General features: G+C 42.8%; 1 protein-coding gene across 2 annotated transcripts in view; it reads right to left on the bottom strand.

The window, feature by feature from the left end:
* Window positions 1-277: 277 nt before the first annotated feature.
* Window positions 278-14,400, bottom strand: part of IL5RA (interleukin 5 receptor subunit alpha) — a 36,620-nt gene continuing 22,497 nt past the window's right edge. For both annotated transcript variants that reach the window (XM_032325595.1, XM_032325605.1), the window contains exons 10-12: window positions 6,914-7,010; window positions 5,717-5,801; window positions 278-1,785 (exon numbers count right to left, since the gene is read on the bottom strand). In XM_032325595.1, coding sequence (XP_032181486.1) covers window positions 1,699-1,785; window positions 5,717-5,801; window positions 6,914-7,010 — 269 coding nt within the window. In that variant the 3' untranslated portion in view covers window positions 278-1,698. The remainder of the gene's footprint in view (window positions 1,786-5,716; window positions 5,802-6,913; window positions 7,011-14,400) is intronic.

Raw genomic sequence — 14,400 nt, forward strand, 5'->3', positions numbered from 1 at the left:
GATTGCAGCACCCTGATGGGCATGCCATCTTGGTCTTATCTCTAAGCAGGCTTCAACTTTTTCCCAGCAGTCTTTTCTACAGTACTGGGCTTACTCAAACCCGGTATGCAGCCCTTCATTGTGCACTTTTTTCAGTGATTGCACCTGTAAAATGGGGCAGCGATCCAAAGGATGTGGGCTTCTCAGGATTAGAGATGATGTGTGTGAAGTACCTGGTGTAGTTCCTAACCCTTGGCATCTTAGCTCAGGCTGCTATGACAAAGAACCATACTCCAGGTGACTTATAAACAACAGAGATTTATTTCTTATTTCTTGAGTCTGGTGTTCCCAGTTCAAGGTGTCAGCATGGCAGGGTTCTCAGAAAAGCCCTCGTACTGGTTGCAGAATGCCAACTTCTCCTATCTTTACACAGAGGAAAGAAAACTCCCTAGGGTCCCTTTAAAAGACACTAATTTCCTTCATGAAGTTTCCACCCTCATGATCTAATCACTGCTCAAAGACCACCACCCCCCTCCTCCTAATATCATCCCTTTGGGGTGTAGAGTTTCAACATGAATTGGAGGGGGAAGGGCATAAACAAAAAGCTGCCTTCTTTGTAGGCAGCCCCTAATACTTGGAAACAGGCAATAAAAACATGTAGAGTATGCTGCCATACAGGGGTTTTGGAACACTGTGACCTCCTTTCTCTGTCCTAAACTTCCTACTCCAGGGCCAGGTTCCATCAGCACTGTTGGAGTCCTCTCAATTACTGTTCCTCCTACCTCTTCTCTGCCCTTGACACACTTGTATGCACTTGGTTCTATCTGTAGCCCACTGCCCATCATGAAGGCCCCCAGTCTACATGCAGACTCCTATAGGAAGATGTTGAGAGGATGCCTAGATCGGGATGTTTGAAGGGATGCTTATAGGATGGACCCAGAGCTACTTGACCAGCACCCAACAAGCTGCTCTATATGTACAAGCAAACATCTCTCCAGAAAGTTCTTTCTTGATTGAGCAATCCCTTTCCCAACCCAATTCTACCTAATGCCTTTCTCAATATATTCCTGAATATCAAGGCTGCCTTCAAGACTATAATCCCAAATAAAATCCTGTTCTCTGCTTTGGTATGGAGTGATATGTTAGCTCTTCATGTTGAGTTTGCCTCTTAAATCATAAATAGCCCTCCACCCCCCACACATGACTTGAAAGAAAAAGTATTCTAGAACTCGGGAGTGGGGGGAAGCACCATGGCTCCCACTTGTTCTAGGAAAGACAGCCTTGAATCTAAGTTCATAATTAACCCCAGGCTGGGCAGAATGCTTTCTCGCTGATATTTCAGTTGAGTATTACCATTGGCAGCCTCAGCTATAAAGCAGGTCCCACCAGTTGATATCAGCCTTAAAAACTGTCTCTTGCACAAAAGTTTGAGGTAAGAAACGTAAAGCACAGAGATTGGCAGGTGAGACGTTGGTACCCTGCAGCATAGGAAGAAAAGACATGGCAGAATGGTCAGATTGATCAACCACCCCGAGAAGCAAGGAGTTTTTGAGGAGGAATCCATGCTTTTAAGAGATTTGTCTGAGTGTATTGCCTTGCAGCTAAACTGAGTGTTCAGTAAATGTGGAGCTCTTCTTAGCCAAGAAACAACAGTTCCTGTTCTTCTTATCGCTGAGGCATGTGAGTGTGAGTTCATTTTTGAGAATGTTACAGTGCCGATCAAAACACAGAATCTTCCAGGGTCTCAAGTCCAGACTCTTCCACGTAACTTATGACTTCAATTTCTGTTTCACTGGAAACAGTTTTCTGTAAAACAAAACATCTTCCCTTAGATGTCTTGTAGTACACTCTTTGTTCTCTTGAATTTCTTCACAATTATTTCCTTAAGTGTATTTTCCTTATAAAAATAGTAAATGTTCATTAAGAAAATATGGAAAATAAGAAGAAAACAAAAATCTATCCACCACTCTGTCTCCCAAACACAGCTCATTGTTATCTCTCCAGCCCTGTTTTCGAGGTACAAAGTTACCTTTACAATTAAATGAAGCAAATGGATAGTCAGCCTCATAAATTGCTTTCTGTGTAACATCATGTAATATTTCAAAATATATATTCTTGGGCTGCATCATTGAATAGCTCTACATTCATAGCTCTTCATTCATAGTTTATTGTAGTTTCCCCTTAAATTTGGATATGTATTTGTCTAAGTTGGGCTATTATAATGTTATTAATGAGAAATTTTGTGACAGAAATAACCTACAAGAGATATTTCTTACTTTGTTTACTCATTCAACACATTTTTAAAAAGATTTTATTTATTTGAGAGAGTGCATTGTGCATTCACACACACACACACACACACACACAATCATGGGGAGGGGGTGCAGTGAGTGGGAGCAGGGAGCCCAACTCAGGCTTAATCCCAGGACCCCGAGATCATGAACTGAGCCTAAGGCAGATGCTTAACCAACAGAGCTACCCAGGCACCCCTCATTTAACACATTTTTTTAATACCTATAATACCTGTTGTACCGTAGACACTGTCTTGCATTGAGTATGCAGTGACAAACAGAGCAGATGTGCTCTCTGCCTTAGGTACTAGAATTTAATGGTTTATACTTCATTTTGGAAGGAACCCTCTCTCGTTACCATTGTAGAAATAAGGAACAGCTGGAAACTGGTTTGTAACAAATCTAAAACACCGGATACATTTTTTTTTGTTTTAAACAAAAAGCTGCCTTCTTTGTAATTGATCAAGGTCAACTTCTGCCCTTCCATCTTCCCTCCCACCTCTCCCTGCTGGTACCGGTCTCTTGAACCTTACAAAACAATTTCTGACTTGGGTCTGAACAAGCAAAAACTTGCTTAATGAGAGTTCAGGGATGGCAGATATCCTCTAAATCCCAGAACTCGGTACCCACACCAAGCTCAGAGACTCAGGTTGTAATTGAAAGCAGAAAGCTTCCTTTCCCACTCACTAAAGGCTTCCTGGTGGGATGCAAAATCATCAGGGCCGATACCACTAATCGCCCCCACCCCCAACCTTGTAGCAGAGGCCCCGAGGGTGAGTCTGAAGGGCTTTACCTTCAAAACTACAGGCTGGGGCACTGCTACCTAGGGCCCAGGTTGTGGTCAGCTCTGAACTTGCTCGCATATTCTCCTAGGTAGAGCATTTAGGCCATAGGGTGACAGCATTATGGGGCAATACTTCATTTTCTGAGTTCTACTTGCTATCTCTGTTGGTCTCTGTCTCTCTTGTCTTTTTTTTTTTTTTTTTTACATGAAACTCAACAATGTGAGAAGAAAGTAAGTTGTCTTAAGAGGAGTCTAGCAGTGCTGAGCTCTGACATTAATCCTTTGCTTATTTTGAAACCAGCTTGTCTACCCCAAGTTGTTGTTTTGTACACATGACTTGATTTTAATTAACAACAAACCACAAGCTTATACAATAAGCTCTTAAGCCAGTTTCTTTCACCAGCTTCAGAATATTAAAGAAAATCTTTGGGGGCTCTATAGGGAAATTAGATACCAGCATTAAGATGTTCCATTAAGAGACAAGACAAATGACTTCCGTGGGCTGCTAAAATCAGATGTAGTTTATCAGGGATGAGTATGCTGGAGCAAGGAGGGATTGACAGCACAAATTCAGATGAAACCAAAACAAACTTTCACACTGGGGTCCATTCTTCTTCAAGAAAAGCTATGCATTAACTAAAGCAAAGCCCCTATTGCCTGATAAAGGCAAACTCAGGATGGAAGTAAGGACAGAGTGGTTCTTCTGTCTGAATCAATTCTTTGCCTGACTAGGTTTGTAACTACTATGGTCTATAATTATTCCAAACACCCAAATCGAAAACTCTAAAGGTCACAGCTTACTAAAATGATCCATTTCAGTCAGTGTTTGACCCTTACTTGCCCTACAACCACCAATTTATTCATCCATTCATGAAGCACTTCGTTAGAAAACTGAATTTGTTAAGAAAATAGCTTGGCCTACATGAGGGATCTGCAAACTATAGCCTGTGGATAGAATCTGGCTTATTGCCTGTTTTTGTAAATAAAGTTTTATTGGCCAGAGTCAATCCCCTTCATTTGCATACTGTCTGTGGCTACTTTCACACCACAATGGCAGCATTGAAGAGTTGAGGGAATCCGTTTGGTTGTTAGGTATTTATAATCTGGTTCTTTATAGAGAAAGTTTGCTGACCCCTAATCTAAATAACCACTTAATTTAAGGACAGATTTGACAAAGTGTATAATAACTGTACACTGAAAATCATTAAACATTGCTGACAGAAATTAAAGAAAATCTAATGGTTGATATTTTTTGTTTGTATGGTATGATGCTATGTCATGTTCACAGATTGGGAGACTCATTTTTAAGATGTCACTTCTTTCCACATTAACCTATAGTACAACACAATCCTAATCAAGATCCCAGCAACTTTTTGGGTAGAAATTAATAAAGTTGCTCCAAAATTTATATGAGAATGCAAAACAAAATACTTAGAATGACCAAAACAACTTTGGGAAAAAATCATGTTTGGGGATGCCTGGGTGGCTCAGTCAGTTGAGCTTCCAACTCTTGGTTTTAGCTCAGGTCCTGACCTCAGGACCGTGGGACTGAGCCCCACTTAGGGCTACACGCACAGCATGGAGTCTGCTTGAGATTCTCTCTCTTGTTCCCCCTTTTCCTCTCCCACTCATGTGCTCTCTCTTTCTCAAATAAATCTTTTTTCTAAAGATTTTATTTATTTATTTGATAGGGCACAAGCCAGGCAGAGCAGCAGACAGAAGGAGAAGCAGATTCTCCACAAGCAAAGAGCCCAATACGGGGCTCAATCCCAGGACTCTGGGATCATGACATGAACCAAAGATGGACACTTAACTGACTGAGCCACCCAGGAGCCCCTTAAATAAATAAATCTTTTTTTTTTTTTTTTAAATCCTGTTTGGACGCCTTACACTAACCTGATCTCTAGGTTTGCACTAAAGCTATAGTAATCAAGACTGCTTTGGTATAATGATAGACAAATAGATCAATGAGAGCAACTAGATAGTCCAGAAATAGACCCATACATATATAGATAACTGATCCGCAACAAAGATGCCAATACAACTCAATGGGAAAAGGATTATTTTTTTTTCCCCAACAAAATGATGCTAAAACACTTGGGCAGCCATGAGTAGGTGAGCATTCAGTTAAGCCTAAGTGCTCTGAATGGCAAATAGGGCCTCAGGAAATGCACATTTGGGGAAGTCATTTGCCTTCTCTGTTTTTTGTTGTTGTTTGTTTGTTTTTTTACTAAGGAACTAGGAAAAGTTCCTCTGAAAAATGTTACTGATTAGGGTATCAATGTGCAGAAACATCAGAGCTAAACAGAACATTGGACCATCTCATCTATGGCCCTTGACTATACAGAAAAAGAAGTCAGGGCTCATGGGGTTGAAGGAATTGCCCAAGCTCAGTTAAGAGATGGCTGATAGAAAAAATTCCAGTCTGATTGGTGAGGACACTTATAGCTGAGTAGGACCTTTCCAATTCTCCAAGACAGTAGTGAACATATATAACATACTGCTGAGCCAAAGAGCAGAATGACTAGAGCAACATCAAGTCACTGGCCCCCCTGGATAGACATTCTGCCCTGGAGTATGCAAAAACCAGTAACCTGATGACTAATCCCTGGAGACCCAACCCTGAGCAGATAGGACCCATCATGAGAGCCTTCAACATTACCTCAGGGCTGACGATTACAAGGAAATCTTTAAGACTATTTTTCGGTGCTGGAACCGGTGGAAACAGCCTGGCCCATAAGTGACCTCTGAAAACAGAGCAAAGCAGAAAATTAGGTGAGCAAAGCAGAAAATTAGGTGAGCAAAGCAGCCTTTCTTGTGTTTCAGTATCTGCTCTACAAATTGACCTACTGAATCCCAGGACCTGCTGTTCTATAAATTTAAAAACTTTATTGACCAAGAGTTACAAATATTATATTTATCTATATTATAATATTAGTTGGGCTATGATGTGGCTTCTAAATCATCCAAGAAAGACATGATGGTAACCACTTCACGTTGGTGCATGTTTTCAGGCCTAATTTCTGAACATGGGTGATTTGTAAGCCCTTGGTGCCCGACCACTCACTGTGATGCTGGCTCTAGCCCCTCACTCAACTGTGCTGGCTCATAGAGTTGCCTTTGGTGTTCCTCTGCTTTGAACTGCCACCCTTCAATCCACAGAATATAACATTTATAATAATGAAGCTCTTTCAAACCTAAGTAACTTTCTAAATTATGAAAGGACTGAGACAGAACATGTCCTTAAGCCTCCTAAATGGCTCTTTGCCTTACTTAGAGCCAAAGTGGGTGAGGAGTCCTTATGGGGCACTTGCAGGCTCGTGGATTGGTCACTAGATCTGCATGACCTTTCTACAATCTGTATTTGACCAAGGGACAGTAAGCCACTCAGGGACCAGGTGAACAAAGGGTGAAGGTAGGAGTCGATACCTCCCAACTGGAGATCACTCCGTGGGCACTGGGGTGACTTCAATCTCCAGGGGGCTGCCTTCCTTTATCCAAGCTATAAAAGGAATCTGCTAGTGGCTTACCTAAGAACACCAAATACTGAGAAGGCAGTAAAGGAATCAAAAGAACATGAAAGTAAAAAGCTTCACAGAAATGAAAACACTGTCATCAAATTCAAGAAGGGTGTGTAATGGCTGTGGGGCCCTGCTATGCTCTGTCTGGTTTCCATAAATCATCTAAAGATGTTTCTCACTTTTTAATTTGGTCCCTGCTCATCTTGGAAAGGCTGTCCAAAAGACAGCAAAGCGCTGTAATTCCAACTGCTAACAAGCACCCTAGCGGATGCGTGGCGGAAGTGTAAAAATTCAATACTCAGACTTCATTGGAAACATTGAAATAAAAAAATACCTACATTTTACAGATAAGGGTGAAAATTAACAGGATGAAGCAGATGGTTGCCACAAGCACGATGAGAAACCATTCTGTGGAGGGCTTCTGATCATCATTTCCTGGTGGAAGAAGAAAGAAATCAGAGCTACAATCAGCTACAGATACGCAAAATTACTTGAGGCAGCCATCAGAAAGCTTGGATTTGAGTTGCCGATGCTGGGTGAGGCTGGGCGAGTAACTTAGCCTTCCTGAGCCTGGGATTTTTCGTGAGGGTGAAATGAAGCCTCTTTTAATATTAAGTCATGATTTAGGCAGTCCCTAGGTATTTATAGACTGCACTTGTTGTAGTAATGCCTCCTGAATCTTGGACCTTATCAGCTTTGGATGAGTAGTAAGGTTTTTAGATGGAAAAGCTATAAAAGATAAGCCCTCTTAGTAATCTAATTGTATTATAATAAAAATATATACAAGGTTGGAAACTTAACTTTTAGAGAAAGTAAATGATGGAATAATACTCAGAGTTAACCCTAATGCATCAGACTCTGCTAAAAGTACTTTGCAATCTTAATTATGTTCAGCACCTCTTAACGATTATTCCCACTTCACGGACAGGAAAGTAGAAGCAAATTGCCATTGAGAAAGTATAAATATGTTGCATACCATCTCACTCTCCAGTTAAATTTGCTTCTTATCTGCATTCAAGGACAGATTCTTCTACTAGTTTTCATGATCTCTTTGGGGTGTGTGGTGATTTTTTAAGATACTGGAAAGGCTTTCAGGAAAAGCCGCAGGTCCTTAACCACATGGTTGTTAAGGAGGCAGTGCACTTGTTAAACTGCCTGATTCACATCCAGAGAATAAGGCAAATCCTGCATTATCTCCCAGGATGCAAGTTTGCTTTCTGTGGGAGAGGCCACTCACTAATTCATTCCTTTATTCACCCGTTTCACAAATATTTATCAGACTCCCACACTATGTGTGACCCTGCAGAGGTTGCTGGGAGCTGGATTAAAGCACACATGTGGGCTTTCCCTGTGTGCTATTTAGATCCATCAAAAAGGAAAGGCTCTAAGCAAATAATAACACAGGTAATGACTTAATGCCAGCTATGCTAAGTGCATGGGGGAAGTTCAAGCCACACCACACCAGAGGAAATGGACCCCAAACTTCAGTTTGCCATTAATTGTTTCATTTATAAAATGAAATCGAGTAAGTGGAACTTTCAAGTCCTTATAAATACCCTAAGTCTTCCCAAAGCTCCGACATAACTTCAAACTCAAAACATTCAACATATCAAGAGGGAGAGATGTCTGGAGGATTTAATGCCAGTGAGCCCAACTTTGCCTTGATCTCTTGCTGTTTTGCCTCCTGAGAACTCTTCCTCGGGGTTTATCTTCTACTTCCCCAAAGCTTTAATCTCTCCTCCTTCATCTCTTCCCTTCTGCTTTCAAATATTCATACAGTCCTTTATCTTGAATAAGCCATTACTTTGCTCTGCCGTCTCTCCCAACTATCATCAAATATCTTCCTATTTTATTTCCTAGCCTAATTTCTTGAATAAGGGATTCAGGCTGCTTCATTTCCCACCCCAGAAACTGCTTTTTTATTTGTTGATGGCTGCCTCCTAGTCAAATTCAAAGGACATGTGGTTTCTTTTTTTTTTTTTTTTAAGATTTTATTTATTTATTTGACAGAGAGAAATCACAAGTAGGTAGAGAGGCAGGCAGAGAGAGAGAGGAGGAAGCAGGCTCCCTGCTGAGCAGAGAGCCCGATGCGGGACTCGATCTCAGGACCCCGAGATCATGACCTGAGCTGAAGGCAGCAGCTTAACCCACTGAGCCACCCAGGCGCCCCAGGACATGTGGTTTCTTTTTCCAACTATTTTACCTGGTCTCCTTCCTAATTTCAGACATGATGGCTGTGCCCACCTTGATACCAAGTCCTTGGCTCTTTAACCCAATATTCCCCTTCCTCAGTGGCATTTCTGCCTTCTCTTTTTAATTTCAGCGGACCCTCTCAGCTCAGCTCGGGACCCTTGGGTCTCTTCCACTGGAAAGTGTGTTGAACACAGCTGCATCTTTTAATTCCGTGTGTTCTTCTCCCAGGTCCTTAGACCTGGCCCAGCCCTAACACCAAGGTTCCACTTCTAGATAGGAAATTTCCCATAGGTGAAACCCACTTAGATATTTCTCCAAGCAGACAATGTTGAAAACTAAACATCTGCTCGCCTTCAGATCAGAACGCCTTCTCTCACTGACTTCCTCATGATAGTCTCCATATTGGGATCCTTGGAAGTCTCTGATTCTTCCTATTCTCTACAGCCCTGCCTTTCTCCACTGACTCAGTTAACATCATCACATCATACGCGCTCATAAAAGAGAGGCCTGCCTTGGTCTCATGGGTGCATCCTTCCCTAGTGTAGAAATCTGGAGTCTCTTCTCTGCTTGCAGTGGAGGTCACCATTCTTAGCCTCTGTTCCCTCATCTATAAAAACAAGCAAGTTTAAATACACAATCTTTAAGATTTGTGCCAAGTCAGCACCTTTTCTAATACCACCGACTCCGTCCAGGCCACTGTCATTTCCTACGTACTTACCTTTAACAAAATTGATCTTAGAAAGGTAGTTGTTTGTATGGCTAAAGTTTTGTAAATTGTCATAAAGTATTAAAAATAGAAACAATAATTGGACATAACTAACAGCTTATTTTCTGTACTTATTTTTTTTACTGAGTGTTCATGGTTACCAGACACTATGCAAGGTGCTTATCATGCATTTTAGCATAATTCTCACAAGAGCATGTCAAGGTGGGCACCATGCTCACTTGGCAGATGGAGAAACTGGAGCAGAGAAGGGCCGACTCTGTCCACTGAGGACACAGCTCACAGGGGGAGCTGAGTGGTGATGCTCTTAACCGTGATGGAGGGATCCATTCCACTGCCCATCATCACCAAACTGAGGACACACGGCCCAGGCAAGAGCTCCACTTAAGACATCCTAAGCATTTCTCTATCACTGAACATGCCCCTGAGATTCATCTTCCTAGCTGGGTACCAGGGAAGCGTTGTTTCACTGGTGGGTCCCCACTATTGGACATAGCAAAGTTGGTGCACAGCGCTTCCTCAGGAGGAGGCTGGCTGCATTGTAAACCGGCGGTCCCCCTGATGTTCTCAGGCTGCCGTTGGGACCGAATCCCTTTATTAAAAACCTACAACCACAGTATCTTTTTTAAGGTTGAGGTTTGTTTTTTTAGAGAGAAAGAGCATGTGTGGGAGCAGAGGAGGAGGGGGAGAGGGAGAGAGAGAATTGCCAGTGGACTCTACACCCAGCATAGAGCCTGATGTGGGGCTCAATCTCAGAACCCAGAGGTCATGACCTGAGCTGAAAGAGAGAATCAGACGCTTAACTGACTGAGCCACCCAGGCGCCCCAAGTTTTAGGTATTTATATCTATTATTTTACGAAGAGGCATTAATCATACTTTGTAAAATGATAAAAACCAGATACTCAAGGAGGCAAAACTTTTATTTTCCCAAGTGCCACAGATACTGAAAGGTTTTAGGAGTAATACTCAGTTTCTGGGTTGTAACTGAGCATCCCGTGAAGCCTCGTTCTTATTGCGCTGGCTCATAGCTGATGGAAAGAGCACCTGGAATGAACTAATACCGTCAAGTGCCATCTAGCTTTATTTCTCAGTCTGATGTCCTGAATAAGGGATTTTCCTGCTTCATTTCCCCATTTCTGAAACCCACCATTCCATGCTCTTAACCATTATTCAAGAACGTTAATAAGTTCATTCAGAAACTCCAGACTCCATTTCCACATATGGAAAATAAATTTAGCAAGGGTTATGTCAGCAGAAAAAACTTATCTGGTTTGTAAGTAGGCTTAACAGGTAAAGTTTGAGTCCCACAGAAAGAAAGAGCTGTGTTGTAAATATTATCAGGGTCACACACTTGGTCCCATTTGTGTCTCAAATTGTGAAATACCTCATAGTCAGATGCATCGAGCGCTGATAATCGTACCGTTCACTTCTGACCATGATTACAAAAATCTTTTCAGTTAAACCACTCCACCTAGTCACTTTGGCTCTCACTTTGATAAAAGTTTTTCACTGAATTAGCAAAAATACAGAGCCAACTGATTTTATTTCATTCAATCAAAAAAAGTTATTGATGCATGTAAGTTGCTATGTGGGAAGCAAAGTCATGGTCGCTGCCTGGAGGGAGTTGGCAAATGAGTCGTTTCTCCTGGCCTGGCTTCTGCAGTGTTCCTGATGCTCTTTAGAAAGATTCCCCTACCACCAAGTGAGAACAGAGCTCACCCCCAGAGAATAGAGCCAAGGTCAGTGTTATGGTGAAGGAAACATAAGCAGGCAGGTAAAATTAGTACAAGGAAAAGCTTTCACATACTCACTGCTGAAAGGAAATTACTTGTGGATTATCTACTGTTTAATTTTTTTTCTTTAAAGATTTTATTTATTTATTTGACAGACAAAAATCACAAATAGATGGAGAGGCAGGCAGAGAGAGAGAGAGGGAAGCAGGCTCCCTGCTGAGCAGAGAGCCCAATGCGGGGCTCGATCCCAGGACCCTGAGATCATGACCTGAGCCGAAGGCAGCGGCTTAACCCACTGAGCCACCCAGGCGCCCCAACTACTGTTTAATTTTTTAATGCGAAAGTCTCGAGTCCGTTACATAAATGAGTGAATTAAAGTTAGCATCGACCTGATTTTACTGAAGGTAGAAAAAATGGGAACAGGTCCCAAGGGTAGTACATATGTCCTTTGGGTCAAAGTGGTAAAAATTTCACTACCGAAAAGTTGGGAGATCCCTGAATATATCATTAATTTGAATTTTGGGGTCTCTGGCCTTAGATATTTTCTCAAGAAAAAGGATTTCCAGATAACTTGAATCTTTTCTCTGACTCAAGGAGAATGCCTTTCCTACCCTAAAACGGAAGCCACAGATGTTTCTTTTCAAGAAATTGACAGGCCCTGCTATTTAGTTATGCAGAGATGTTTTAGAAAGAGGAAGTCACACCATCGGTCCTTCTAAGGAGAGAAGCCCTCCAGACCCTCCACCTCATTCCTGGATGCTCTTCTGACATTGTCAACTTACAGCATTTGGGAACTCAGCTCTCTGGTTTCTGATGACCTCCATTATCATTTTTGACATCTCACCATTTTACCTTGAGAACAAGCCAGCTGCTGAAAATTCTGTTCTGTGACTTGGCAGTGTGAGGGGTGGGGGTAGGATGTTGCATGGAAAGGGGGAGGGAATGTGATGGTGGCAGCCAGGGAGAGAAGATAAACCTAGGCACCCGACCAACTTAACCCCTTCACCTGCATCTGGCTATTTCTGGAACTTCGTCAGATCACTTCCCTCCTGATGCTGTGGCCCCTCTTGGTGCAGAAGTCTGTCATCTATGCGTTCAGGCTAATAACTCCGAGGAGGGTCAATTCAGTGTGGAACCTGCTCCACCTTAAATTGTCCACACAAGTGTGGCTCTCAGTGCTTCCATATTGATTTTGAATCTGACTTCAGACTTAAAAATAGGTTTCAAGGGAAAAGAGCTAATTAGCAAATTGATGGGACTCTTCCAATGAAGCAGCCCTGGTCTGTGTTCATAGAACCAGCAGGTGCTGGGACAAGGCAGGCAGCACCAGCAGGTGCCAGGTCACAGAGAGGCTATGCCTGCCTCTGCCCATAAAGCTGCCCATAGTTTGCCTCTCGTTGCAAGGGGAGGCTGTGGCATCTTCGGTGAGCAGCACCCCAAACCAGGTCAGAGGCTCCCATCGCAAGCACAAGTCAGAAGTAACCCTTTTATGTGGATGAGCTTTTTGAGGCAGCTCTCAAGTGGGCTGTGGGTTTTACCTGGTTTAGGGAGAAAAAAGAGGGCAGTAAATGCAGCCTCAGTGGACAAAATGTAGGGTGGCCCAGGGTCCAGAGCAAGATAGACAAAACGTGCCCTGTGCTCCTATCTGGAAATGGGGCTCAAGTAGACTGAAATATGGAGAGGAAACGAAGACTGTACATGCACATGCACCAGTGTGTTCAGGATTCACTGGAGAGATGGCTGCAGGACTGCTCATTAGGCCTCGCAGGGCTAGACGTGAGGAAGTAGACAAGAGAACTTGTTTTTTGTTGGTCTCTGCAGGATTTCCTACATAGCACTCCCAGGCAACCCAGCACTTTGTTCCCTAAGAGTCTCCTGGGCCTTCCATTAGCCTGCTAGCAAGCACCCTTGAAAGGCTGTGGTCATTGCATAAAAATAAGAAACAAGGCAGTGACATAAGTCAAGCAGAGACAGTCAATTATCATATGGTTTCGCTTACTTGTGGAGCATAAGGAATAGCACGGAGGACACTGGGAGATGGAGAGGAGAAGTGAGTTGGAGGAAATCGGAGGGGGAGACAAACCATGACAGACTGTGGACCTTGAGAAACAAACTGAGGGTTTTGGAGGGGAGGGGGGTGGGGTGTTGGGCAAGCCTGGTGGTGGGTATTATGGAGGGCACGTGTTGCATGGAGCACTGGGTGTGGTGCATAAACAGTGACTTTTGGACACACACACAAATTAAATTTAAAAAAAAAGAAAGAAAGAAAGAAACAAGGGAGTAAAGAGATGTTGGCTTGGTTGTTATTCACCACGGAGGTGACCTTGAACAGGTGACCTCTCCAGTTACCATTGTCTATTTGGTAAAATGGGGATAAGGACTGAGTGAGTGGGTAAATTTGTCAGGCCAGTGTTAGTACATAATAGGTGCTAAATAAATATTTGTTATTATAATTGCAGTTAAACACATTGTGTCAGAACAGAAGAATCAAGAGGGTTTCCCTAAGTCATCAAAGCAAGACCAAAATTCAAGGGCTGTCAGAATTCTGAGAATGCAGAGTAATGAACTCAGACCTGGAGGGGAAAGGAATGCACCAAATCATGAAGATACTAGGGAAACAGGAACACAAGGCATGGAGGGTCTGAATCCTCAAGGGTCTGTGTTAAAATGAGATTACTGACAACTTGATCATAAGCTGGCAGAGTGTCACCCTTTCACAAACCCTGGCTCCCACTGCCCATCTTCCTGCCTCTATTTCCCTGGCTGGCACCATGACCTCTGGGATGTGAAAGCATGACGGAAAGAACAGGGTGAGGAACCAGTCCTATGGCTTGATTCCAGACCCAGGTTTACCACTTTCTTGCTCTGTCACTTCAGGCATTTCCTTAACTTCTCTGCAACTTTTTTCCACATAATCTATAAATCTACGTAATTAAGGAAATTTTTTGTTTGTGAAGATACACAAGATCGCATAGATGAATATGCCTAGCATGGTGCCTGGTTCAACAATAGTCCTTGCTTCCTCTGAGCTGTTGTCCCACCTGCAAGGCCCTTCGTGGGGTAGAAATCATGTGTGGAAGGCCAGCGTGGGCACCACTAGAGGTGGCCATGCCAGAAAACACAGTAGAATACCCTGTTCCTGACAGTTGCAGACTGAGTCTGGCATCTTCCCTC

Source organism: Mustela erminea, chromosome 1, assembly GCF_009829155.1.
Source record: "Mustela erminea isolate mMusErm1 chromosome 1, mMusErm1.Pri, whole genome shotgun sequence".
Classification (NCBI taxonomy): domain Eukaryota; kingdom Metazoa; phylum Chordata; class Mammalia; order Carnivora; family Mustelidae; genus Mustela; species Mustela erminea.